General features: G+C 49.8%; 2 protein-coding genes across 10 annotated transcripts; both read right to left on the bottom strand.

Moving 5' to 3' along the window:
• Positions 1-259: 259 nt before the first annotated feature.
• On the bottom strand, positions 260-2,889 carry LOC136959587 (zinc finger and BTB domain-containing protein 14-like). The gene has a single exon (XM_067253968.1). It carries the CDS (start codon positions 2,163-2,165, stop codon positions 990-992), a length of 1,176 nt encoding a protein of 391 aa, XP_067110069.1. The 5' UTR covers positions 2,166-2,889; the 3' UTR covers positions 260-989.
• A 367-nt stretch (positions 2,890-3,256) lies between these two features.
• On the bottom strand, positions 3,257-27,663 carry LOC136959494 (band 4.1-like protein 3). Of its 9 annotated transcripts, XM_067253844.1 has the most exons (26): positions 27,612-27,663; positions 23,422-23,600; positions 22,176-22,319; positions 20,033-20,137; positions 19,822-19,864; positions 19,651-19,726; positions 19,160-19,378; positions 18,872-18,959; positions 17,515-17,667; positions 17,307-17,404; positions 17,003-17,178; positions 15,922-16,127; positions 14,784-15,371; positions 13,497-13,550; positions 13,089-13,124; positions 12,505-12,570; positions 11,818-12,003; positions 11,255-11,317; positions 9,927-10,646; positions 8,744-8,791; positions 8,460-8,519; positions 6,319-6,411; positions 6,098-6,196; positions 5,902-5,982; positions 5,412-5,527; positions 3,257-4,220 (listed from the first exon to the last, which is right to left on the bottom strand). In XM_067253844.1, the coding sequence occupies exons 2-25, from the start codon at positions 23,587-23,589 to the stop codon at positions 5,417-5,419; spliced, it is 3,681 nt and encodes a 1,226-aa protein (XP_067109945.1). In that variant the 5' UTR covers positions 23,590-23,600; positions 27,612-27,663; the 3' UTR covers positions 3,257-4,220; positions 5,412-5,416. The 9 variants fall into 9 exon arrangements, with proteins under 9 accessions (XP_067109945.1, XP_067109941.1, XP_067109937.1 ...); XM_067253840.1 differs by lacking the exons at positions 12,505-12,570; positions 14,784-15,371; XM_067253836.1 differs by lacking the exons at positions 13,089-13,124; positions 14,784-15,371.
• Positions 27,664-27,757: the final 94 nt, after the last annotated feature.

Below are 27,757 nucleotides of genomic sequence, written 5' to 3'. Positions count from 1 at the left end.
GGGAAAGCAAATGTGACTAATGTGTTATATGACTAAAGTATTATGTTGAATCAAATGAAATTATATTTTTTTATTAAACAAATATCTGACTCGGAGAGCTATTTATAACAGCATAGTTACAGTGCCAAACCCAATGATAAACATACTTTCATAAAATCACTGGGTTATACAGTGGATATCCTTACCTATGCTAGACACATACAGAGATGAAAAGCCTAGCATTAAATGAAGGACATAAATCACATCAACACAATCAAAATCCACTCATCAAATGGAGTTTATTGTCAAAGTGTAGGAGAACAATGTTATAGATGCATCTCTCATAATTGTGTTTTAATAATTTTACTGTGCAACAAACTAAGCTACAGTATATACAGACATCTTTTATTACCGATGATAGTTTGATGACAGTTATACTGTATAACAGTAAATCTAGTTGGACTTATGCTTGGGTAACAAAGCCCCTCGGGCTGTCAATCAAAGTCCCAAGACTTTGGTATAATCTGTGTCAAATGCAGAACGGTGACTTACTCTTACAGTGTAATATCAATCAATACAACTAAACATCCATTAAAACACCAACATGAATATATTCAACGCAACAAATGTTATGCAGAAAAAAATCTCATTTTTTCTTAGAATCCAGTTAGGTTAAACAAAACATTTAAATGTTACATATTCCATAAAGTAAAGAGAAATAAAGTTATGAAGATCCAAGTCTAAATAGCAAAGATGTTTTTTTTTGTGTGGAAAATATTCTTATAGTAGAGTGAAATAAAACATTTACATGATTTTACAAGCCGGAAAAGAACAATCGTTAGACAATTTCTTTCAATTCAGTCCAGTCATGTGACCTCAGGCCCACCTCTTGCCATCACTCATCATTGTCCATGTGACAGGCAAATGACCAATATCACAGGACCGTGTACGTGTGTGTGTCTGTGTGCACATATGTGTATGTGGGTGTGTCTGTGGTACAGTCAGACGACTCAGGAATGCGGCCCAGTCTCTAGCTTCCAGTCCCTCTGGTCAGAGGAGTCTCCTTGCTGGGCAGCGGCGGGCGACATCTGTCGTGTGCGCTGGCTGTGCATGGTGTTCCAGTGGCGCTTCAGGTCGGACGCTTTGATGAAGGCCTTGTCGCACGAGCCGCAGTTGAAGGGCCTCTCGCCTCGGTGCTGCCTCTCGTGGTCCTTCAGGTGGGACTTGTGCTTGAAGGCCTTTTCACACATCTGACAGGCGAAGGGCCTCTCGTTGCTATGGACCCTCTCATGCCTCTTGAGATCGGGCCCTCTTATGAAAGCCTTGCCACAGACCAGGCAGCGGTGTGGCTTGAAGCCTGTGTGGATTTTCAGGTGCTCCTTAAGATGGGCCTGGGTGGTGAAGGCTTTTGGGCAATGCTCGCAGGCAAAGGGCCTCTGGGCAGACTGGAGCTTGTCTTTATTCCGTATGTTGTCCACGGGAACAGGCTTGCCACCAGACTGGCAGGCCCCGTGCTCACGGTGGCCATACAGCAGGTACTCCAACTTCATGTCGCTGGAGGAGGATGAGGAGGAGGTCCAGCCGTGGCCATGGGGGTCTTTGACCATGTTGGTACTGTAGTTGTGGGGCTGAGCACCGTGCGGGCCCATGTCTTTGAGCCCTGAGCCCATGGCCTCCATACCTTGGTCGTAGAAGCTGTTCTTCCTCACCTCCTCCATGGCCAGCTCTTTGAGGATGGCGTCCTGGACACGGTTGACTCCACGGTCATCCACAGAGGCCCCCGGGTCCTGGTTCTCCCTGGTCTTCATACTGGTCAGCTCTCGTTTCTGGGAGCAGAGGTTGTCCAGGAAGTTGATGCCCAGAATCTGTCCTGAGGACATCATCATGTTGATGTCCTTCTTCCTGACAGCCAGCCTGGCAGTGTACATGTAGTTCAGCACCTCTTCGAAGATGTCGGAGCGGATGAAATCCAGCTCTACGATGGAGTTATCCTCATCACTTTGTTTCTTGAAGAGCTTTTTGAAGTATAAACTACAAGCTGCCAAGACACAGCGGTGAGCCCGGAACTCTATGTTTTCCACAACCACTATAACATCACAGTGGTCTCCCTCCATTCGTTGCTGATTGAGCATCTTCAGGAAGGTGTTTTTGTGGTCATAATCAATGTATTTCAGTAATTCTGACATGGTTCTGGTCGATTCGCGATACTATTATAATCCGTAACAGTAAACTTTGTTCTTTGTAATATGACGTTATTGTGTCCAGAAAACTTGACACGGTTGGAGTTTTGACCCAACTACGGTAAAGACTGAATATCTTGATGATTATCTGAACAGATTACGTAGTATGCGACATCCAATCAAGACAAGTAAACACGACAGCCGAGGCCACCCAGGAATGGTATACAAACTCCTGGCTGTTAATTTGACTGTTGACGGAGGTTCAACGTCGAAAATCACTGCCAGTAAACAACAAAAGTGGCCGAATCAGTCATGCAGAAAACCCTTGAAAAATACCGAATATCTTGACAAAACGCAGTTGCAAAAGAGATAAAACATTTCCCAACTCACTACTATGTTGAGATGAAGGTGAGGTTCAAAACGCAAGTAGAAATCACTGGCTTGATCTCGTTGCGTGCGAGTTGTTTCGTGTATGAGGATAACCTTATAATGTTTCACATTTCACTGCGCCCAGCCATTTTGCTCAGCAAAGCTCCATTAGCATGTTTCCGTGACTTTATCCACATCGGGAATCAGAAAAGAACCCACCACAATTACGAACCATACAATGTAGTAAGGTATTTACTTTCCCCTTATAAAACAATATATTGTCGAGAAAAAGGCGATTCCCAAAGCTTGAACGCGATCCTGGTGTTGTCACGCAAGGCAGTCGACGACGATCCAGGATGTCGCTCTTCCTCTTCCTTCAGTTGTTGTGACTGTGGAGCTCAAGAGGAAACGCTGTTGTTGTATTGCTGCCACCTATAGCATTGGGGCTTTTTCGCAACATGATCCCCTCGAACAACAATGTCCTTTTATATGACCTCCAGAGCCAGCTTTAACTGTTGTCCACCAGTGAATATTAAAAGTGTACTTCCTCAATATTAACGCCCGTAGCTAATATTATTAAAAGTTTTAATTAAGGTTTACACAGCTCTATTCACTGACATAATTGAACAGACCCCCCTCCATCGCGTTTAATATTTAAACTCTCACAATGAAGATATTGAATAAGATAATCCATAGTTTATTCAAAAACAAGACTAAACAAACCACAATAAATGCATAGGCTATGCCGCTTTTATTTAACTGTTGAGGAAACCACTGTACATGAATGGAACTCATTTGATACTGGAACACAGATGAGACATGGTCAGATATCTGAGGAACTGTTGGCTTTTGCATCCACCAGTACACAGTTGTCCAGTCTGAGTCTTTGGCCTGCATACAGAGTACTGGTAGCTCTGGTCCAGACATGGACACAACCATAACCAACATCAATCAAAGGCTTGCTTGTAACTTAAACAGAACCTTCCTAAAATGAAAACGTTTTTCTGTATTTCAGAGTAAACAGACATAGTATTTTCCCAGCCTCAAATTCTGTGTAAGGGTGGAATCATTTGGTAAGGAAGAATTTTTTTTCAAGGCATTCAACTATTTGTTAAAGATATAATTAGCCTGTGTCTAGGAAAGTACAGCTATGTAGGCTTTGTACAGTTCATGATCATGATGAATTTGTAAAGCTTGATTTGGTTACGGCCCATATTACTGAAAGTCACTGAGGAGATGCTTATTGGTATGAAGTTGGCACTTACAGGGCCTTATATAACTGTGCGCTTTAACATGTACAGCTTACAGCACTTTAGTTTTAGTGATGGCTTTATTTCATAAATAAAATGATGCTACAATAATTTTCATAATACGCAATAGCCTATTTATCAAATTCTAAAGGCAGTGAAATAATACTTTTGCCTGTTGCACAGTCAGCGTGCAGATGGATCAAGAACCGGTGTATTTGGACAGTTGTATATGTTTTATCTTGTCATTCTTGAATAATGCACAATTGTGTCTGTCTCATGCAATATGCATTTGCCAGTGACGGAGGGGACTGATTGAGAGCAGAAATGGAAGAAAGAGGCAGGTTTCCATGTCCCAGCACAGTAATGTAGTGCATGATGTGGGCGTTGCATGTTGGGAGGTTGAGTCTTGGCAGGTGATAGAAAACAGTCCTCAGGTTTATTCCTGGAATACAGGAAATTGAGAGTGTTTTAGTTACAGTAGATTTATATCATAACAACAGTAGACAACCCATGACACGGACACATTCTATGTATTGTTGAGAGCCTGGCATCCCACAATACACACATTGGAGAGGTTAACAATATAGCAACATTACACCCTCCTTTTGACAGGCAGACTCACAGCAGAACACAGCACAGCACAAAGGGCTGAAGGCAAACCCACAGTCATTCCCTTCTGGTGAGTCACATAAGCTCACCCCCAACACCTACACCCCCCCCCCCCCCCCCACACACACACACACACACACAGGTCCAATAAGGTTATGCAAGTCTGAATCTGATGAAATAAGTTAGAAAGCAATAAAACAAATATCAATAATGAGAAAATGTCCAACGAAGAGATGCTCAAAAGAAAATATCAGAGGGTTAGAAGATATCCGAAAGACAGAGGAATGTTGATGGGGTGGAATGAGCCTCCATCGCACAGCTCCTGCTTGCCAATCAATCAAGATAAACCTGAAACCCAAGTTGGCAATGCTGCAACCAGAGCGGATGATGAATCTCTGAACTACACACAGCAGACTGGATGTGCTCACCTGGGTCCACTCAAACGTAAGGGGAAGACGATACTGGAACTGCACAGTTTTTTTAAAATTTATTATTTGCATGTTTGTATTGTTAAGTATTCTATTCCAATCAGTGGGTCAGACATGATGGACAGACCTCCAGTGTAGGGCACATCTAGTCCTGTGTATGTAGGTCAGTGATCAGTGCACAGATGAGTTAGTAGGCCTCAGACTGGCAGCCTTAGCGGGAGAAGGGAGCGTTGCAGTCAAATGGCTTTTGTGCTTGAATGCTGCTCAGTCTCATACAATCACATGGGTGACCTGGGAGGTGTGGAGCTTCATCAGCCTGAGTTACAGTGGAGTTGTACTGTGTACTTGTTACGGTAACAGAAACAAAAACTAATACGGCATCAGCCAGCCAGGCAGAGGAGATGGGTGACGGCGGCATTGAAGTGCATTTCCTGTTAGTGCCTCAGAAGCGGCGCTCTGTGCTAGTGAGGAGTGTCGATGGAGGAGCAGCCACATGCCCGAAATGAAGACCAGCTCGCAAGCCCAGCTGACCCAAAACCAGGCCACGCCAAACCCAGACCAAACCGGATCGGCGCTGCATGACATCCTTTCCTTACCTGGGTCAGTCCTCCCCCTCCTCGGGCGTGATTTCTGTCTCTTTATGTACCACTACTTTGGTCACTGACATGTCAGGGTGCTGCTCTTTGGCTTCCTTTATGGCCTGAGCCAGAGCCTAGAGCCACAACACAGACGCAACACCATGAGACGCCACCAGGTGGAGACAGAGAGGGGAGGGAGGCAGGGGGGGAGGGAGGGAGGAGGGACGGGTGTCAGTGTTTGTGCCAAAAGCTTCTACTGGTTATATCAACTGGACAATTCAGGGTAAGTCACGTCACATGTTAAAAGATTCATTCATCAAAACATTTTTTGGTGAAGCTGGATCACTGATTGAGAGAGAGAGAGCGCGGTTAGGAGTTTGGGGAGACATCGGCAATTATCATCTGTTCTACAAAAATCACTGACAGAAGAAATGAAGCACAGGAGTAAAAGCACGGGAATCTAGAGTGGGGCGCTGAGGAAGAGGGAGGAAGAGAGAGACTAAGAGACCTGATCATGGTCGATGTCTGTGTCTCCCGTGATGACGATCCGTTTCTCGATCCTCGTCTCCGACACGCCCCCTTTCACCGTCTGCTCAGTGGGAAACGGGCACAAGTCTCTGTCATCACCGCAGCATGCCTGTGAACGCACGTGTCGAGCAGACAGAACCCCCTGGTCTGAAAGGACAGCCCACGACCCCCCTGACCTTAGTGATGTGCGTGGTCGTGGTGGTGCTCGTCGTTTCCGAGGTGATGGTTTGGGCGCTCATCAAGACCCCCGGGTCGGCGTCGCCGTTGGTGTCGGCCTGTGGACATTCACACAGGCGTCCCGTGAGCTTCAATGTCACCAGCTGAGCTGTAAAAACTGCTGAACGTGGCTCCCTCCTCTGCCCCCCTCCCTTCAGACCTGACGCGAGTGCGCACGTACCTCGGATGACTCGTACGTGATGGTTTTGGTCTCGGTGTGGACCACAGGCGCCTCCTTGGAGGGCAGCTCCTCCTGCAGGACAGCCTCCGACTCCTGGGAACACGGGCAGGCAGGTGCCAGAGAACACAGTCAGACAGGACGACTCACATAGATCTCGTGTTCAGTCTCTGGGGAGTTTGTGCTTGTGTGTGCTTCGTTCAAACCCATTTATCACAGTTTAGTGAATCTTAAACTCAAAACACCAACATAATTACGATCAAATTCACCAAATACGTGCTGCATGCTGGTAGACAGTAACTGCTAACTGAAATGTCATGCAGACATGCATCAGAAAACTCTACTCAGTGAAAAGTGGATTCCGTGTGGAAATATAGTGGATACGACACGGCGAATGCAAATCACATGGCTCCTGTCAGGTGTGTGCCAGTTCATACATTCCCTGATCAACTCCATTCATCACAGTGTGGTAAGAAAGTGGAGATGGAGGTCCATGCTCTGTGTTGCCCTTGATTAATAGCGGCAGATTGTGCCAGCCAGAGGGAGGGGGCAGCGGTGGGGTTAGGGCCCAGTCTGGGGCCACCGGGGTGGGGTAAGGTTACCTCAGACAGAGGCATGGCTGGAGGTGCGTGTGTGCTAGGGGCTCCTGGGTCTTCCTCAGTCTGATCTATTTCACGAGGGCTGGATTTCCCATAGTCTTCCCCAACGTCCTCTTCAACATTCCACTCTTCATTCTGATCTTCTTCTTCTTCATTCTCACTTTTCTCTTTCTCCTCCGTGTCTTTAGAGCTGGACTGGTCTGACGCCCCAGAGAGGTCCATGTCACTGGTCTGGTCCTCGATAGATCCTTCTGCATCCTGGCCGTCTCTGCTCTTCTCCTCCATGTCATCTTCCACCTCCCCGGAACCTTCCGAGCCCGTCTCATCATGAGCATCTGTGGAGGCCTCCACGTCTGCACCGCTCTCCATGTCACCGTCGTGGCTTTCCACAGCTTCTTCTGAACCGTCATCATCCTCCTCTTCTTCATCCATGGGACACACCATAACATGGTCTACCTCTGAGAACTTCACCTTCTTCTCAGTGGTCAGGACCGGAAGTTTTATGGTGGCCACGTCATTCCCTGCCTCTTCCAGAAACATCTCACAATGGTCCTCTTCTTCACCGCGACCACCCTCTTCCCCTGCTGACGGCTCATACTTGAATGGTTCTCTTGGGTTCGACACGCTGACCGATTCGTCACCCTCAATCTCTCCCTCCACCCCTCTCCATGTACCATCCTCCCTTTCAACCTCCTGCTCCTTTATTTCTTCACCAACCCCATCATCATCATCATCGTTGTCCTCCACCCATGTTGTGGAGGCTGGTGTAGTAGACTCAGTCTGCAGCAAGGCTATATCTGCAGAACTCTCTGATTGGCTGAAGCTTTCCTTACGTTCTGGCATCTGTGTCTCCCCCCCTGCCCCCTCACACAGACCTGCCTCTGGTAAACCTGCCGCTGATCGCTCACACAGACCTGCCTCTGATAAACCTGCCTCTGGTCCCTCACACAGACCTGCCTCTGGTAAACCTGCCTCTGGTCCCTCCCACAGACCTGCCTCTGGTAAACCTGCCTCTGGTCCCTCCCACAGACCTGCCTCTGGTAAACCCGCCTCTGGTCCCTCACACAGACCTGCCTCTGGTAAACCCGCCTCTGGTCCCTCACACAGACCTGCCTCTGGTAAACCCGCCTCTGGTCCCTCACACAGACCTGCCTCTGGTAAACCTGCCTCTGGTCCCTCACATAGACCTGCCTCTGGTAAACCCGCCTCTAGTCCCTCACACAGACCTGCCTCTGGTAAACCTGCCTCAGGTCCCTCACACAGACCTGCCTCTGTTTCTTCAGGCAGACCTGCCTCCAGAGTGGAAGGCCTCTCTCTTCTGTCTTCAAAGGCCTCAATATCAGCAGGACTACCTGGTGGCTCTGAGGGGCTCTCACTGACAGCTGCTGCTGTGTTGGTGTCTGGTGGTATCAATGTAAGCCCTGCCCCTGCTGGGTGGTCTAGCTCAGTGTGTGTGCTGACAGTGGGCTCTGTGTCCTCCACAGGAGGGAGCTGCTCTGCAGCATGTGCTGGCCCTGCCTCTGCAGCTTCTGAGGGAATATTCACCGTAGGCCCTGACGACTCCGCTGGTTCTGCCTTCGTCGCCTCGGCTACGCCCTCCTCCGTCTGTGAAAGACAAGAGAGTCACTTTACAATGCAGTCGGCGCAGCACAGTGGAGGTATTCAACAGACAGTTTAAGTAACACCCGTCAGAAGAAAAAGGATTGCAAATCACACAGGCACCTGTGTGCAGTGGAACAGACAATGGAGCCGTTTGAAACATTCTAATGTGACTGAACAGAAAATGACTGCCGAGACTGTGTCTATAACAACCAGATGAGAGGGGTCACCTTGTGTAAGATGGGACTCAGAGAGGAGGAGGCCCATCCAAGTGGAGACTGAAGGACGGAGGGAGGAACACAGACAGGTGGACAGAGAGAAAGAGAGGGGACAGTCACAATTCCAGAAAGCAAAAACAGAAACAACACACAGAGAAAAGAAAAAAGAGGAAAGCTTTAGTTGGGAATATTTAAGAGGAGAGGAAAGCGAAACTATTGTATGGTCTTGACATTGTGTATAGTCTTGCTTGGAATCGTTCAATCGTGATGAGCGGCGACAAAAGGGCATCACGCGTCTGCGCTGGAACACACAGCCGTTCTAGAAGCCTGACTCTCTTACATGAGACCCATACAATGTTTGTGGTGCTCAGGAGCTGCAGGAGAAGCCAGCAGGGAGCTGAGGAGGGAGTGTGAGATGGGGGGGAGCTGAGGAGGGAGTGTGGGAGGGGGGGGAGCTGAGGAGGGAGTGTGAGATGGGGGGGAGCTGAGGAGGGAGTGTGGGAGGGGGGGGAGCTGAGGAGGGAGTGTGAGATGGGGGGGAGCTGAGGAGGGAGTGTGGGAGGGGGGGGAGCTGAGGAGGGAGTGTGGGATGGAGATGGGGGGGAGAGCTGAGGAGGGAGTGTGAGATGGGGGGGGAGCTGAGGAGGGATTGTGGGAGGGGGGGGGGGAGCTGAGGAGGGATTGTGGGAGGGGGGGGGGGGCTGAGGAGGGATTGTGGGATGGAGATGGGGGAGCTGAGGAGGGATTGTGGGATGGAGATGGGGGGGGAGCTGAGGAGGGAGTGTGGGGAGCTGTGGCATGGGGCCAGGGGATGAACTCACTGCTTGGGGACTGATAACACAGCTAGCAAAAATGGTTTTAAGTCCAACTGTCAAAACAGAAAAAAAGACCCCCCCCCCCTTACGGCTCTGTTGACTTGCACAGCCTCCCAACCCCAAAAGAAAATTGAAGCAGTTGTTAAAAAACAACAACAACAAGCAAAGCAGTTTAGGAGCAACGGAAACCTTGAGGTTGCCAAGTCAAAAGATGATAATTGTTTGCTTGGCACAACAGCCATGCAGAGTGGTTAGAGCTGCAGTTACTATGTGGTTAGACTGGTTGGGGCACTGCTTGAGGGCAGGTAGGTGGAGCTAGGCATGTGGGGGGCGGGGGATGGGGGATGAGGGAGCAGCTATAGTGGATATTCATACGGTACCACTGCTAAAGAGGCTGCTGACGATTCAGTTACAGAGCAAGTCGCGGTGAGGCTCAGCTGGGATTGCTCAATCCGGCCTTTCCCCAGCTCCTCTTCGGTGGTGCTCAGCTCTTTCACTTCCTCATAAGAGCGCTTGGTGACCATGGTTACCTCTTCTGTTTCTATGATCTCAGACAACCACGGAGCCTTGGCCTTCTTAGGAGATGTAATGCTCTCCATGCCATCGGCCTCGACCTCCTTCGTGCCGAGGGGAGCCTCCGTCTCGTCTTTGACCTCCATACAGGTGGTCAGAGATTCTCTCTTGCTAACTTCATCTTCTTCCAAGGTACTCTGGGCCTCGTTCTCTTCGCAGGGAAGAGAATCCATCTGGTTTTCTCGAGCCTCGTCGGGAGCAGGACGATATCCGTTCACGCCATCTATCTCCATGTAAGTGCCGTCACTGTCCCCCCTGTCTATCTCCATGTAGGTGCCGTCACTGTCCCCCTGGTCTTCAGATCCCAGCTCCTTCAGGATGATGAGGGTTCCTCTCTTGGTGATGATGGCCTGGGTGACCTCCTGTCTGACAGACCCCGGGCTGATCTTCACCTCTTCCTGGGGCTCTGGGCTCCTCTCCTCGTGCTCCGAGGATAAGCTGCCTCGGACGTCCTCCAATGTGGCCGACAGATCCCCCCCCAGCGCGGCAGCCTCTACACGGCCTTCTGCCACACCTTTGTCTGCAGTCTGGAAGACACCGCTTACTGGGACTTGCTCAGAGTTAAACACACAGGCAGACAGAGCAAGGTCTAATGCTTCAACACAACAGAGCAGGTGACCTTGACAGACACAGCACATCTAGTTAGCTAGACACATCTGGTTTTAATAGATGGAACGCCAATTCTTAACTAGACATGTCTGAGAAAACAATGCAAGCTGTGAGAGGGCTAGGTCTCACCTCGCTTAAAAATAACCTGAAAAGAACACCTCTGTATGGGGGGAATTTAATTTGGCCAGTTAACTCGACTCTCATTCGATTTATGATCTCAAAATGGCTGCTCCCCATTCAGGAACCGGTGTAGTGTACATCTGAAATGGCGGAGGTGAAGGACACAGCCGACACAAGTTCACACAACAACCCTCATGGATCAGAGCTGTGTTCTCGTTAGGGCTTAGCATGGTGGAGAACGCCCGTCTAAACATGTCTCTTAACATGCACCGTCTGCAGTCTTCATAGGGGTCAACCCTTTGATGTCATGACCAGGAACCACAAACACAGAGACAAAGAGACACACACACACACACAGCTTTGAAAGAGTGAGAACACATGTAAAGGGGGAGGGAAGGGGCCTTACCTCAGAGGCACCGGCTGCTACCACCTGCTTCTCCTGCTCCCCCTGGGGTACCTGCTCGTTATCCTGCGGAGGAGAAGAACAGAGTCAGATGTGATGACCACCCAGTGGGCAGGACATGCAGAACATGAGTTAGGGTCATGCAGAACACACGAGTAGTGTTTGCCGCAAAACAAAGAGACATTTTAAGAAAGCACACACCCATATTTTATTTCAAACCAATGATTAGTCAACTACATTTTAAAAAGGACAACAAAAAATAAAAGATACAGAACACACATTGTAAAATACAGAGCAACATGCAGTTTAATTAACATACAAAAATACAAAATATACTCTCCTATACATACGTTTAATTCAGAGAAAATATATCCAAAACTTGGATGAAAATAATAACAACGTATAAATGTGTCTGCCTTTAGAGAAAACCTGCAATATTGATCTACGTTCTACTCTTATCCTGGATTGTGACATGTCCTAGCATGTGTGGCAGGTCTGGTCTCCTGGTCGTGCTTCCCCACTGTGCTAACCATGCTGTTAGTCTGCCCTCCAGCCCTCCAGCTTACATCCTGGCTGAGGAGGGGCTCGATCATGGGGGCATCATCCGTCTTGGGGGAGTGGGCCGGGGACGCAGACAGCCTCTTCTCCCACTCGGTCATCCCGTGGGCGCTGCTGCCCGTCTCCAGGAAGGAGCGCTTCAGCTCGCTGATGTTGCTCTGGTGTTTCACCAGCTCCTCCGGGGGCTCCGTGTCCTGGGAGACCAGCCAATCAGGACACATGGAATTGGAGGTGTCCGGCGGTGTCGGCGGAAATAATAAGCCAATGCGTTTGTCCATGTCCAAGAAAATAATGTGTGTGGTGTTTTGAGCAGATGACAGTAGCAGGTACTTAAATGCTCCAAATGCATTTAAGTCCAGCTGACTGGAATGAAAACGTCAAGCTTCGTGCATAGCTTAATGAGTTTAGTACAACACTCCCACTTCTCGTTAGGATTCAAGGATTCATGAAACCGTCACACTAATCCAATAATCTGTTGTTATTGTATTATTTCACAAAAGTGGCCCTCAGGGCAAAGTCAAGTTGCAACAGTAAGTACTGCTATTACATTAGTAGATGTTGTCACACTGACGTAATTGTCAAGAATAAACTAACTGCTAACAAAGTCAGGCTTCATGTGATCTCCAGTTAGGGACTCTTCACACCAAAGTCCCTCCATGCATACTGGCATCATGCACTTGGGTCTTTGTACCAACCTCTAACATCAGGTTACTATGCTTGATAAAAACGTTCTCCCCCTTTACTCGCCTTATGAAACTATACTGGAAAGACAAGGGGAGAGATAGAGATTCAGAGGGACATTTGACACAAGATCGTTGAAGCTTTATGTGGAGAGAGGTAGGGAGTTTTGTCCTGTGGATGACACAATGGTTCCAGTGGACTCGTCAGGAGGGTAACAGTGACGGCTCCCCCACCCCAGACACCGTAAACAGGTCTCCCCTCCTGAAGGGTCCCTCAACACAACAGAAACGCGGAGCAGCAACAGAACATGAATGGGACTGCACCGACTCAAACGAAAAAATCAGGACAACAAAAATCAACAAAAAGGGTACATCTGTGACGTTTCGGCGCCAGTCTGAACGGTCAACTCGAGGGTTAACTCGAAACGTCAAAAGGTGAGGTGACGACAAGTGTGCGACGGCAGCAGCAGTGGCAGCAGCAGCATTGGCAGAAGCAGACAGCACAGGGTGACCATCTACAGGGGCAGCTCAGTGCACTAGGACCTAGAGACTAGGTGCTGGTATGCAGAGAGCTGCACAGAGAATGGAGCCTGGAGTACCTGAGTCCTCATCTCAGAGTCTTCCTCTGGCTCCGACTGACAGCAGAGAGAGGGAGGGGGGAGAGGGAGGGGTGAGACATGTACAGGGAAAGGGGGACAGCAGTTAGGGGGGGGGGGACAGGTCGAAGGAGAGACAGTGTGTGAGGGCAGGGCAGAAAGAAGGATGTTAGAGTGAGGCTACAGAGATTACACAGTGCAGAATCTAGATTCCTATCAAATATCAGTCATGGGTATGATTATCAATGCATGCCAAAAATAGTGCAGCCCTGTATACACAAGCATCCCTATCGTAAATACTCCCGCTGTTCTATAAACAGGCGAGGAATACTAAGAGAGGACAGCTTCAATGTGCCTCTCACTCGTGTGAGATTCGACACGTTTCCAGAGCCTCCGGGGATCTCTACAAACCTCTGTGGCGGTCGTCTCCCCGTCCACGTTAAAGTCAGTTTGCTCACTGTCCGTCTGTTTGGGTCCACAGACAAACCATCCCATCGGGAAGCAGGAAATGAAAGAGAAGCCATCTTGTGAACTCTGGGATGCACAACAGGCCTCAATACAGATTCTTCACAAACACGGATGGAGAGTATGGGAATGCACAGATCATCTCACGAGCGAAAGACTCAAAATATAGTCAGTCACACAGACAAAGGCAGAGCAAAAAAGGCAAGAAACTAAGGAATACGGAAGCAAGCAGAATTAGCATACAGACTCAGAGGAAGTTTGAACCTTTAAAAAGGTTTTCAAGGCTGTCCTTGCTACTTCAGAGAAGGACCGAAAACTCGATTAAAACATGACAGCGAGGCTGTGTGAAATCAGTTGGACTTCTCGCCTCCTCCACATTTTGGCTGCTCCATGTCTTTCCAGGTAGCACAGGCTGGGCTAATTATGCTGGTGAAACAGTAAGCTGACTTTCAGGGCCCCCTCTTCGCCATCCATGTGCAAGATGATACAAGGCATGTGGTGGGAGCGCTGTGCAGCCAGCCTCTCGGCATTACTGTAACTCAATATGTGGGACTTCATCGTCTATGGGGCGTCCTCTCTACCTGGAACACAGGGCCTGCCTGGAATCATGACTAAGCACTCCTCAGCTGCATTCCTATTTATCAGCTGAAAAGCTCTAGCACTCGGCTGCAATGCTCCTTCTGTTGTTAGGGTGACGTCTAAACGGCCTCGCTTGAGGCGTGGCGCTACGCAGAGAGACTCCGGGTCGAAGGAGTGAGGAAAACGTGTGTGACGCCTATTCGTGCGGCGAAAACTGTACGGCGGGAAATGGACTACAGATGGCAGCTGCGATGGGTTAGGCACAAAGCTATCTTCAGAACTGACGGATGGTCGCCGTGGCCACGCCTCGTTAGTGGTACAGCGTAGCGCCGTGGGCTGTGTGACTGCTGCGAGTTAACATTCGTATAGATTTGTGTCTAACCCTCTCAACCCAGATGGAGTGGACAGCAAGCTTGTGGACGTGGCGCACGTGCTCTGCAAGAGAGAGATGGTGGGACTTGCATGAGCATCTCATCGCCGCCATGTCGATGTGACGATGCCGTCTAAGGATGAGCGAGTGGCGAGATGAGGTTCTGAAAGTGGGGAGCCCTGACGTAGTCAGTCACGTGGTCTGAACCAGGTCAGGTGGTCAGCTAACCCCAGTGGGTCTACTATAGAACGGGCCAGAGTAACAAAGAACACACACACACACACCTCCTCCTCTTCCTCTGAACTGTCATGGTCATGGAGGCCCTGGGCTATGGATGCCGTCAGGGAGGCCGCCTTGGGCTCCAGGTAGCAGAGACACAGAGCCAGGGGGAAGGACAGGGTGAGGGCGTAGGGGACGGAGAAGGAGGTGGAGAGCAGGAAGAAGAAGATGAAGAGGAAGCAGGGGATGAGCGAGGGGGACTTGATGGGGAGGAAGTGCTGCACGCTCTCGGGCAGGAAGCGCAGCTCCGACAGGTCGGGGAAAGTGATGTAGCCGTCGTCGTCCAGGAAAGAGGCGAGGTCGGGCAGGTGCAGGGAGAAGGAGAAGAGGGTGCCGCCGCGGGCCTTGCCCCCCTCCAGCCGCTGCTTGCGGGCCGACAGCAGCAGGGCTCGCTCCTCCAGCAGGGCCGCCCTGCGGTCGGCGCGGGCCTGCCGCCGCCGGCAGCCCGCGCCGCTCTTGGCCGGGCTGACGGACGCCGCCCGCCTGCGCGAGTTCTCCCTGCGCCGCCGTCGCACTTTGGTGGACGACACGGGGGAGGAGGGGAGGGAGAGCTCGGAGCCGAGGGGGTCGGTGGAGTAGAGACAGGGGGAGCGCTGATGGGGTTGAGGAGCGTGATGTGGACGAGGGGACCGGGGTGGGGGGTGGGGGGGGGCAAAACGCATGAGCACACACGAGTGTAGTGTAAGGGTCAGATGAAGGACGAGAAAAGAAAAGCGAATTAGTTAAGCGTACTCCAGACAAAAAGCATGTCAAGTCTATTCTGAAGCAGTGGGTAAGCTCAGCCCATCTTTCATATTGCAGTCAAACAACATGTATTTATTTTACGGGATATCTATGTATTCAAGTAAATCAAACGTTTACTCGAAATAGGCGCTGGAGACCCAGACAACCCTTGCAGTCCTCTGGTGTTCTCCACACATGAGATACCTCCAGGATAAAACTGACAGTTACAGGCCCTTGCTCTGTCGAGCACAGGAACTCAAAACATAAAAGTTCCACCGTTTTTCCAGCTCATGGACACTTGACTAATGTTATGCTACGCAGGCTAATGTTCTGCATGACAGGAGACCTGTCATAGCACTACGTTCTCTCTCAAACTCCGTTCCTCTCAGACGGGGGGAGGTGAGAGAGGGGCGGGGTTACCTTATCGTGGTGTCTGAGCGGGGTGGAGGGGGAGGGCTCCGGGGGCTCGGGGCCATTGGCCTGGGCCTCCTCCTGCTCTGCCAGCTCCTCCTCCGCCTTCTTCTCGGGCGTCACCGTGGTAATCAGGTCTCCCTTGGCGCCGGCCTTGACCAGCCCGTCGACAGAGGCGTCCTTCATGAGGGTGTCGTGGTTCTCTGTGATGGGGGCTGGAGGGCGGGGGGGAAGGGTGGTCAGACGGGAAACGAGACAGTGCTAATGACCTCAGTGTGACCTTAAAGCAGAGATGCTTCTAGAGAGGACAACAGAGGGGAAATCAGAACAGAGTCCTCCGCAAAAAGTCTCCCACTAGAGGGGAAAATATATAACCTCAATCTACTGCTATTTTCCTTTGTGTTCTAAAAGTAGCAATTTAGTCACTTTTTCTCTGGATGTTGTGCTCAGTTATCATGGTCACTGTTGCGGTCTGATCTGAGCTCATGTTTACTCCAGAAACAGCAGCTTACAGCTTTCTGGGAAAGGGGGTGAAAAGCTGCTCCTTTGTCTCAACAGAAAGAGCCTTATGTAAATGAGCATGAGAACAAGGCATTCATTTGCATTTCTGAGCAAAAACGGCCAAAAGGTTGAAGATATCCTTCCCTCCAAAGCACAGGTGGCATCATTGTTTATTGAAGGAGGAAAGGAAGTCTTTATGCACAGTTTTGTCTATAATGAATCAAATAGCAATGGACTACATTAGTTAAACTTGTCTATTAGCACAGCCGAGCAGGGGGTTAGTGAGTCTCAGCGGAAGTGATTAATGAGATGCATTTAGAGCCAATGCCGCCGGACAGGCGGACATTTGGCATCATCTTAGCTTGCCAAAGCACTACCATTAACCTTTGATGGCTCCCATCCCAGACTGACCTTAAGCCAGCGTCTAGACTAGTCCTACCCTTTTCACATAGACGGCGGGCAGACGACACACAGTCGCACTGTCTCCCTTAGCACAGCTTTAGAACCTGAGGGAATGTGGAGGCAGACAGGTGCAGTGCGGTATCCCACATCGAGCTCAGAGACGTGGGATGGGCACGGCGGGCCATACCTCCATCCAGGCTCCGGGACATGGTGTAGCGCTTGCTGGAGGAGCGTTCAAACAGAGGTGCCGGTCGGATGATCTGAGAGCTCGCCCGGCGGGTCTGGGCCTGCGTTCTCCCGCTGTAGCGGAACTTAGAACCCAGGCCCAGGAACTTCTTCGAGGGAGCCTCAGGGGACACCAACCTGCCCCGGGGAACAAGAATCACTCATGAGGCCGAGCCGGACGTCTGCGGGGAGCGTCTGTTCCCATGGCCCAGGGCCGAGCTGCAGCCAGGACTGCATTATCCACCGGAGAGGCTGGGACGGCTCACCTGAAGAACGTGTGGTGCTCCACACACACCTTCCACAGCCTCTTGGCGGCGCGGTGATTAGGCAGCTTGAAACCAATCGTGCTCTCGAACTGCTCAAACTGCACAGAAGAGCACAAAACAAGCACATGCTGCATCTCCGTACGAGCACATGATGACCCCCTTTCCTCGGAGAGCCCAGGTCGTTCCCGTGAGCGGGCCTCATGCGCACCTCCCCTGGCCGGATCTTGATGTAGAAGTTGTTCCTCTTGTAGGAGATCTTGAGGACCTTGGGCCAGGCGAACCTGTTGATGCGCAGCCTGTCTCTGTAGATGAGCAGCCCGCTGGCACACACCCCCAGCATGATCTCCACACCCTCAGAGTCCTAGACAACACACACACACACACACACATACACCCTCGCATCAACACCTCCATCTACTGCTCCGAGGAACACAAGCAGGAACATTTTCAATAGATCCCCTCAATAGGCTCGTATACCATACATTCCAGTGCCTAGTACCTAACCCTTTCAGTCAGGTGTCTGTAAACGGAGCAAGGTTGTAAAGCAGGCAGATGGATCATGGAATCAGGCGCTTGGTATTATAATTCTACATGAGCAGAGCGCGGGGAGGAGGGGGGGTGATGACCGGTGCGAGCACAGCAACCGCAGCAGCCCCCCCAGGTTGGTGTGGGGGGGACGTGATGAAGTAGGCGGAGGTCAACAGGCTCTTCTCTGAAAGCAAGCGGGAACATGGCCCATTGAACTGAGCCAACGGCGAGGTAGGCGTGGGGGGGGGGGGGGGTGGCAACCTGTGCAGGTAGATCAGGTGGTCTGAAACGCACTACACACACTACCATGCAGAGGGAGACAGACACACACACATCTACAGGTATGGATGTGCATGGATGGAATGCGGCCTCTTACCTCCCCTTTGGCTGGAGCCAAGCACTCAAATAGGTTTCCTACCAACTAGGCCATTCAGCGAGAGAGGAGAGAAAAACACAACGTACGATCTGATTCAGCTCCGGAAAGGGATCAAGGACGTCCAAATCTCAGCACCACAGTGACCACAGACCTAATGGACTCTATCTCTCTCTATCTCCCTTCGTAGGGGGCTGACTTGTTCAAGGCCACTCCGATAACGGCCGTTCTAATTTCCCACGAGGGGAGTGATGTCTGGGACTCGCTCGGCTGACAGCGGGCAACTGCTGCCGTCCATCCTCGTCTCCCTGCCGCTCTACCGCTGCGTGTGATCTCATCCGCCGGTGGATCCGAGTACCACCAGCGTGGCCGCGGGGCGCCCGGGCCACAGATGCATCAAGAGGTGTCCTCGGCTGGTGGCATGCCGGCATGTGAAGCGTGACAGTAAGGTGGCAGCGGGTGGTGATGTTTTAAGCAGCGCGGGGGCAAGCATCAGAGCCGCCACACAGTGAGGTTCGTTTGGCACACAGCAACACACAGCAAATCCAGTTCACCTTCGCTGGGTATTTACAAGACATGAACACACAATCTAGTCTTTATTGTTAAAGCAGGATGACAACACGTGTGTGTGTGTGTGTGTGTGTGTGTGTGTGTGTGCGCGTACCTTGGCGTGGTGGAGGTCCACTCCGTACATAGACAGCTTCTTGGCGTTCTCCAGGAAGCGCATTTCCGCTTCAGCTGGTGTCATCCCCCTGAGAGCGCAGGAACACAAACACACTGATCACACACAGGAGCAGAAGCTCCTGAAGGACCCATCTGTCTGGAACACGGTGCTTGCAACACCAGGGCCACTACAGGGTCTATTAAATGGAGTCCATATCTCACAGAGCTGATCTACGAGGAGACGGTAAGAGGATCTGGAGAGAGAGAGAGAGACCCGCGGAGGACTGACTTGTGGTTCTTGTGCAGGTCCATGACGTTCTCCTCCAGCTCCTTGGTCTGGTTGGGGGCGAAGCGCAGCTCGCTGATGTAGTCGCTGCCCAGCTCCTCGGGGTCCGAGTCCCCCAGCTCAGACTGGGCGGTGTAGGCGCCCAGCACCGTGTGGGTGGCGAAGGAGCAGGGCAGACGCCCCGAAACCACGTCATCCCTCAGCTGCAGGCACAGGTAGTACCTGGGGGGGGGGGGGGGGGAGAGAAAGAAAGAGAGAGAAAAATTCAAAGTACGAGAGAAAAGGAGACAGAGGAGAGAGAGCAAGAAAGAGGGGGGGGGGGGGGGGAAGAGAGAGAGAAGGTTTGTTGGCGAGGGTGAGAACGGGAGAGACGGGAGTGTTTGCTCGTGTGGATGTGAGACAGGCGGAGGGAGTCTCCATGTCGTCGTCACACGGTGTGCTGGCCAGGAATTCGCTGCATATTCAGCCGTTCTAAATGCGTCGGCCACCTTTACCTAGTAATGTCCTCGGACAACTGGGCGGGATCTGGAGGGTAGAACTTCACGTTGAAGGCAAAGTTCCAAGGGCCGGCTGGAAGTCAACAAGGTACATCAGAATAGAACTCTTCTAAATGGAGACGGTACGTAAATAAATGAGTGTTGGGATGCCCCTATTGGTTTACTCACCCCTGATCTGCTTTTTCAACTCTTTGGCAGAATCCAACCAATTCTAAGAAAAGACAAAAAGTAATTAATCACTGCTCCTATTTAAAAGGAAATAAAGAGAGAGAAAACAGTGAACAGTCGTGATTTAGAAAGTCGAAGTCTGACTGATCACTGAGTGACACAGCGGATTTTGCCCGTTTCCTCTTCCCACATCAGGTTCTTCCTCCAGTACCTTCTGGTTCTCCACATCCCTGTATGTGATGCCAAAGTAGTCCTTCTCCAGCAGGTTGAGATGGTCGCACATCTTGTCAAACAGTAGCTGGCCCTTGGCTCGCTTCTGCAGACCAAAAACAAACAAACAATCAAACAGTTTCTTAACAAGAGGTCAGAGGGCAAGTGTCACATGGCGGGAGGTTTCTGTGGAAGGAGCAGACTGATAGGAGTCTCAGTCCGTGGTTGGCACGTGCCATTGGTTAGCGATGACCATCAGTGGGGCTCAAAAGGCTTGGATCGATTCACAGACCAGTGAGTCATGTATACACAGCGTGGCGGTTGGCTTCCGCCCCATCATCTCCCAGCGGGGCCTGTGCTGGAGTTCATTCTGGAGACTCGTTTGGATTGCTTCACAGAGGGGTTGGTGTTACCATGTCCCCCCTCCTCCTCCTCCTCCTCCTCCCCCCCTCCTCCTCCCCCTCCCCCTCCCCCTCCCCCTCTTCCTCAGGAGAACAAATCCTCCACCCCCCCCAGCTTCCCTGCCCCCCCCTCCACCCAAACACACAGCCTCCTAATCTCCCCCGAGTGTGACAGACTCAGACAAGCGCGCACACACACATAATACACAAGTGTACACACACACACACACACACCTCTTAATTATTCAGGGTAGATCTGACATGCTTTTGTATGATTTACAAGCCCATCAAGACATGCAGTCAGAGTAGTTAATCCAGCAGGAACATCTCCAGGAGAATTAGCAGAGTCTTGTCTCAGTGATGCTGCCTCAGGGACTGAGCCCATACTGGTAGATCCATCACAAGTTATATACTGGATGCGGCTCTTCCTTGCCAAATGATTGTAAATGTACTGTGGGTCCCAAAACATAACAGAGGCTTATGGAGCTCTATGAGACGCTGGGAGAGTAAACAAACAGAAATAGGAACACAGGATATTAGCACCGATTATGAAAAGATAATAATCAAATTAAACTGGGAGGTAAGGTATACACGAACATTGTTAGGACATTGAGAGGGATTTTTCTTTTTGGGTGCGCAGTAAAACAACCAAGCTTGAGTAACAAGCCCGGAGGAGGTGAAGATACCGGCTGAGGGAGGGAGAGGGTTTATGTCACACAGGCTGATGAATAGCTACAAAAGCATTTTTTCCCTGTAGGGAGGGAGAGTCGCGTATACAGTGTTCAAACTAGACAGTCAAGGAAAGACTTGGCTGTTTAGGTGCCCTTAAAACTGCCCGATGTAAAAAAAAAATAAAAAAAAAAAAGAATCTACGTTTCCCTGGGACAGGATGAGGAGGGCTCAGGTTACACCTAGATGCTGACCCAAGGTCAGCTAGGAGTCCCCCCCCCCCCCCCAGTCCTGGTGGCTCAGGGCTGAGCAGCAGGGTGTCTGGGCTGGGGCAGGGCTGGAGACAGATGGCCAGGCCAGGGGGATATCTCAGGGGGCTCTCTTCCTCCTCCACACTACAGCCACAACACCAGGATAGTGTGGCCTAACCTGAAGCACTGTGCTGACTAACCACATATACTGACACTCTTTAAAAGCCAACAGAAAACAGTGTTTGTTGTCTGACTGATGGTCTACTCCATCAGTCCAATAGACATGGAACTCCATGCTGATGGACATGACCAGTCGGCATGACCACGTGTCCAGTTTGCAAACTAACCTGGTCTTGTGTCCTTACGGGTCCTGACTGGTCACAGTGGGAGATCAAGCTGGCCAGTAATTGTAACGACAAACCAATTGTGTGACACTTATTCCCTCCACACAAGTGCTCTTATTTCTCAGTCTCACTCAAACACCCGGCTAATCCCCGGGCCAAATCCCCGAGTGGAGAGCAATCCGGTTAGCAAGGATTCTGGTCTGAGTCACTGTTCAATCTTCAACTTGACTCGACCAAAACAAAACTTTTGTTCATTCTGTGAACAAAACGTATCACAGAATGAACTCCTGTTCAACTGATCCAACTTCAGATTCATTTCAAACAAACCGAAATGAAATGATATCCCTTAACACAAATTAGGATTACTCAAACACAGACAAGCCTGTTTGTATGATTTCCCCCAGTACACCCATGCCCCCTCCCCCACCCCGCGCAGCCAGCGCCCACCCATGAGCGCCAACCCCCCCCCCCAGTCTCACCTCCACCGTGAGGGTGTAGTCGGAGCCGTCCAGGAGGGTGATCTTACACTGCATGATCTTCACCTTCTTCCCTCCCTTCAGAGGAGACCTGGAGAGGCGACTGGTGGACGACTGGTGGGATGCTTGGTCCTCCTCAATCTGCCCCTGAGGGAACCACAACATCTGTCAGGGCACTGACTGCTTTCAGAGCACAGAAAACATTCTGCACAACAAACTGGATGGATGCACCGCAACAAGTAGACATGGAGCACGTATTCATTGGAAGTAACAACGGTCATTGTTCATTTGTTGTTGTGTTATTTGAAAGTACATGGGTGGTAAACAATAGTCCCATATTACACAAGATGGAGTCCACTTCATGACCTGACTGTCAAGGCACACCGCCATTTTGTCTTTAAGAGAAAATCCAATTTTCCAGTTCACTGAAAACAAAGCACTGCTTCTAAATGTTTTTATGCGAAGTGCTTTGGCTCCAGGATGTTTGAAGTCCTTCCTTGAACTGATTTCAATATAGATGTTCCTGTGCTAGCTCGATCAGTCAGGCTCTGAACACTGTGCTTATATGACTTGCATAAAAGCCTGGATTAAGGTTTTGTCTAAGCAGAAGTGGAGCTCAGGCCTCAGAGAAAACAGGTATGGTTTCATTCAGCTCTGCGCCTGATGTCACCTTTCTCACAGTGGAGAAAAGATCCATCCATCATTCCCAGCCTGTCCTCCACCCTCCTCCCTCACCTCAAACCCACAATGCATCAGAATCATTTTATGCTCCCATTTCCTCTTGCAGGCCAACAACCCATTTCCATACTTCCTTTTTGCACATAATGAGAGAAAACACACAGTTCTGGGTTTCCTGTTTGAGCTCATATTTAGAGAACATGACAACAAAGCCAGTGCAAACATAGTCATGGGGATCTTCTGAGCAGCAGAAGACACTACGGGCTCTAGTTCTAATCCTCACATTCACAGCCACAAATCATCTCATATGTCTGGCTGGGCACTCCCTCTCCACCAAGCTCTAGAATCATGGGTGAGGAGGACATCTCTCATTGTTTGGGATTCAGGATGATTTTCAAAATCCAAGTCCGTCGGATTGGCGCTAAGGGCAATCTTTAAGAACGAGCCCTTCTGTTCCCCTTCAGGGATCCCGTACTGCATCTTTAAGCACGAGCCCTTTTTTTCCCCTTCAGGGATCACATACTGCATCTTTAAGAACGAGGATGGAACAGAAGCGTGTGAGGTGGGTCACCTGTTCCTTCCTGACAGGCGTGCTGTGTCCGGCGGCAGCAGGAAGTGGCGAGGACTGGGGCGAGGATGTGGCTGCTGGGGGCACTTGACAAGGCTGTCCACTCTTCCCTTTCTCCTTCCCCTTCTCCGGCTGCTTCGGGTCGGAGTCTGCGCCTGATTCAGTCGTCATGGCAGATCATACTGGGGGGGAGGAATGAGATGAGTCAACCCACCTCATTCAGGAGGCCTTGGATTCACAGATGTAAACCCATCAGGACATCAAAAGCAGGATTTACAGTATGCACGGCATGCAGAGGAACACACACACACGCACAAACACATTCATATTCCTATGCATCATCATTCACATTTCCAGTTCCATCCGGTCTCCTTCTAATCTCAGGGCCATCCATAGTTTATTGTCAAAAAGGGCAAAGTCTTCTGGTTTCTTCTACTTCACTAGCTCATTGGTATCGAAAGGATTAAGACTGAAGCTTATCTGGTCAAAACGGGTCCTTCGTATCATCATCTAATCTCTCATTTGTAATGATAATCACAAAAAAACAACTCTTTAGTAGTAGACTGTGAATTATAGCCACATGAACCTGAACACTGGTCTTCCTCGTGTCCAAAAAGCGTTCAGCGACTAAACAGAGAGTGAGCTGTAAGGTCTCAAAGCCACTTTGTGTTCAGGATGATCCACCCCATTGAAAAGAAACGGTGGAAGTCCTCTTTGTTCAAAGATACAAAGCTGTCATACGTTTAAAACTCAAATGGATACATGCACACTTTAACCAAACCCCTTTTCCATCGACCACCGCAGCAAAAACATATCCTTCAAGTGGAAAAACATGGTAATGAAAGGAATCATCTAATTGCCTATTGGTCCTACAGAGATGAAGGATCCTGTTGCTCTCTGGGGCCCCTTCAAACCAGTGTGGGGAAGTGGAGCTGGGGAGAGCGGCGGGCTCATGTTGAGTGTCTAGGGTTAGTAGTATGGATGCCTGTCATTCTGGTCTAGGCCTCTCCCTCGCACGGGGGGTATTTATAGTGTGGTGTTTACCCTGGGGCGGGTGGGGTCAGAGAGGGGGCTCCAGACTGTTTGCTGTGGCAGAGACAACAGCCCTCCAGGACCCCAGAGAATACGCCACCTCTGGGAGTAGCCATGCAGATACTACAGCACACTCCTGGGGAGAGGGGGCCGTACTGCCATTTCACATAACAAGACAGCCTAATGTCAGGTATGCTTACCAACCAGAGGTAATGCATGACTACGGTTATATATACGGTTGGTTCTCTTATGGATGTGATTGCTTTCTTTATAAATGTTAAATAAAAGCAATGCCAGACTAAATCATGCTTTGCCAAGTAACAAAGCCCACACGAGAACACCAAAGTCTTTTCCAGACTTTATCTAGAAATGATAGGAGCCTACAGACAGCCATGAGCCCCTGTGATGTTGTTGCCGTTTTGGAGGATCTCCAGAACATCTCCAAGGTAATGCTAGTAACGGAACGTAGTTAAGTTGTAAATCACTGCTGGGGGAGAGGGGGGATTCAGGCAAGGTCCTGTCAAGTCCTCTCAGTCTCCTCCTCATGAGCCACTCACCAGCACGTGGGTCAGCGCAGACCTACTGCGAGGTCAGAGACTGAAGCAAAAACACGGCGCATCTTTACTAACCTCTGATGCTCTTTACTGACTGGGGCAGTTGGGGGGAGGGGGGGGGGGGGGGTCTAACAGGAACATCTTGGCACCATTGAAATAGGAACAAGAATACTCTGTTGTTGGTACTGAAGCTTGTCGATGGAGGCAAGACAGGCTTTCCTCACAGAGTGATACAACAGCCCACAGTAGCCCTCTGTGCCACCAACACTATGGCCAGGCACAAACATTGTCCATTCTAAATGCCGTCTTACATACTGTGAAGACATAACAAAACCAATGAGTTTGTTTTTTAGAATAAATCCTAGTCTATTAAAACAGAAGGAGGACAACTGAAGTATTATACTGCGTTCATAGCATCATGGGGAGTTCCTTGTTCCAATGCCCTCTATGAAAAATGGCACCTTCTATCCAAACAGCTACCTTGCTTCACAGACACTCCTAACACCACAGTCAGTGGGCAGACCTTTGACGAGGGGAGGAGCTTAACCTAACATGGGCACGAGTGTCTGCACAGAGGCAATCTCAGCTACTTGCACTAATGTGCCCAAATGTATGTCATTTGAAGAGCACCAATACAAATCTGGTTTCACTAAAAGTCACAGGAGAAAAGAGGATGAGAATGTTGATAGTCAGATGAGAAGAGACAGTCCAGATACAAACCATGAGCCAGGTTTGATGACGGTCAACATCAGTGTGTGATAACTGGATAACTATTAAGCTCAATGACCTAACAGTCAACCACTGAATATATTGCCGCTGCACTCCCAACATTACCACCGGCCGTGCTCAGAATATCTCGGCTGATGTTCGGGCCCATTTATGATCGCAATGCACACCACAAGATCAGGGCCTGCACACAGAGAGCCAGGGGGTGGGGGTGGGGATGGGGAGATGCCATCTGTGCTGAGTGCCATTCCCCAGAATGTGCCACAGCTGGCCCCACTGCCCTTCCCCGACCCCCAGGGGCTTACACAGAGATGACTGCATGACCACTTCTGACACCACCAGAGCCATCCCGGGCCCATCTGAGGCCCCCGGCCCATCTGAGGCCCCTCTCCAGGGCTGGAGGGGTGGACAGCTGGCACTCATGGAGATGCTGTAACAGGATACATCATTGCTGGCTTGGGCCTTCTGTACAAGCACCTCTGCTGGTAGAGACAGGCCTCTGAGCCCACAGTCTCATACCTACACCCTATTAAGGAAAACAGAACACTACCAACTATCTGAGATAAAAACACAGACTCACCTATAAGATGCAAATAAGACTCTGACCTCTGGAATATCTTGGCATTTACATTCCTGTAATTACTGTTCCTCACAAGCCTCTACTCCACCCGAGTCAGTCCACAGTCCATCCAGCCATTATCTCAACAGGATTTTCCTGATTGTCCACTTCAGAGTGTTTGTGTTGCAACTTGTGACATCAGCCTATAGCATGCAGTCACCAGTGACCTGAAACATATCGGAGATAACTTTATAAAGAAGAATATTAGCCCCAAACACTGTAAACCCAGTGAAGTGCTAATGTCTGCTTATGGAGGCTGAGACGTGGATTTAACAGAGTGCAGATGGTTTAAACCGTCTTATGAGCTTAGCTATGGCTAATCACTAAATCAGCTGTGACTCGATTCCCAGTCATGTCTGCAGCACAGCATGACGTTACATGGCACGTACCAGTATAGCCTAGTCATAACTATCGTGGACAGTGCAAAATATCTCAACAATAGACATAACTTTAGATAACATACGAGGAGTGACCTAAGATATGTCGGGTGAATTAAAAACAGGCTGATGGACTCTTTTCAGGTGTCGTAGGCCTACTGTAGAATAACTGTACACCAGACCGCTTCCAACATATTTTTAAAGATGAAGTACAGACAGGATACACAGGAACAAATAACATGCATTAAACCACGCCTACCGCACTGCAGATCAAAAACACAATTGATCTGTACCGTAAGCCTACGGTAAAAAAAGAAAGAATATCATAAATACTGAATATCCTACCGGCAATATAATTTGCTCAAGAGAAGCAACACGCAACCAAAACACAAGGTTAGTTTGACGTCATTCATTTGACGTCCATGACAAACCATATTTCGAATATCACAATTCACAGTCTGCAACTGTGGCGAAAACGACTGTTTTAAGAGCGTTTTAGTGCAATGGTGATTTCACATAAGCTGTTCAAAGACATTTCAATTTACTGTCAGTCCGCGACCAATATTTTAGGGAAGACTTGACTCAAGAAAATTTGATTAAATACCGTTACAATGTTTCGCAAATAAGGTTTGATAACAGACCCACACGATGAGCCATGGCTGGCATGCAAAGAATCATCTAGCATGCCAATGTCACTTTGCCGCATCACTGAATAAACAAGCAGAAATGTATTTTCAAGCCAATTATCTGTCACCGGCCGAGGGTGATCAGACGACCGCGTCTTCAAATAATCACTGCAACCAACATGCCAGACAGCACGCACGACATTCTCTCAGAAAGCCTACATACTAGAATATTTCAAAAATATATATATAATGTTATTACCGGTGAAATGCCCTCTCCTTCAGATCGGTATGCGTGTGGTAGCCTAAATATGTACTGTAGTATTTCCTGTCAGAAGTGGAGCTCAGTTGCAGTTCTCTTTTCGACCAGCCTATCACACTCTACTGTTAGTTACGCTGTTAAGTGCA

The sequence above is a fragment of the Osmerus mordax genome, chromosome 16 (assembly GCF_038355195.1).
Source record: "Osmerus mordax isolate fOsmMor3 chromosome 16, fOsmMor3.pri, whole genome shotgun sequence".
Classification (NCBI taxonomy): Eukaryota; Metazoa; Chordata; class Actinopteri; order Osmeriformes; family Osmeridae; genus Osmerus; species Osmerus mordax.
The sequence above is the reverse complement of the archived record's forward strand: the minus strand, read 5'-3'. Positions and strand labels throughout refer to the sequence as shown.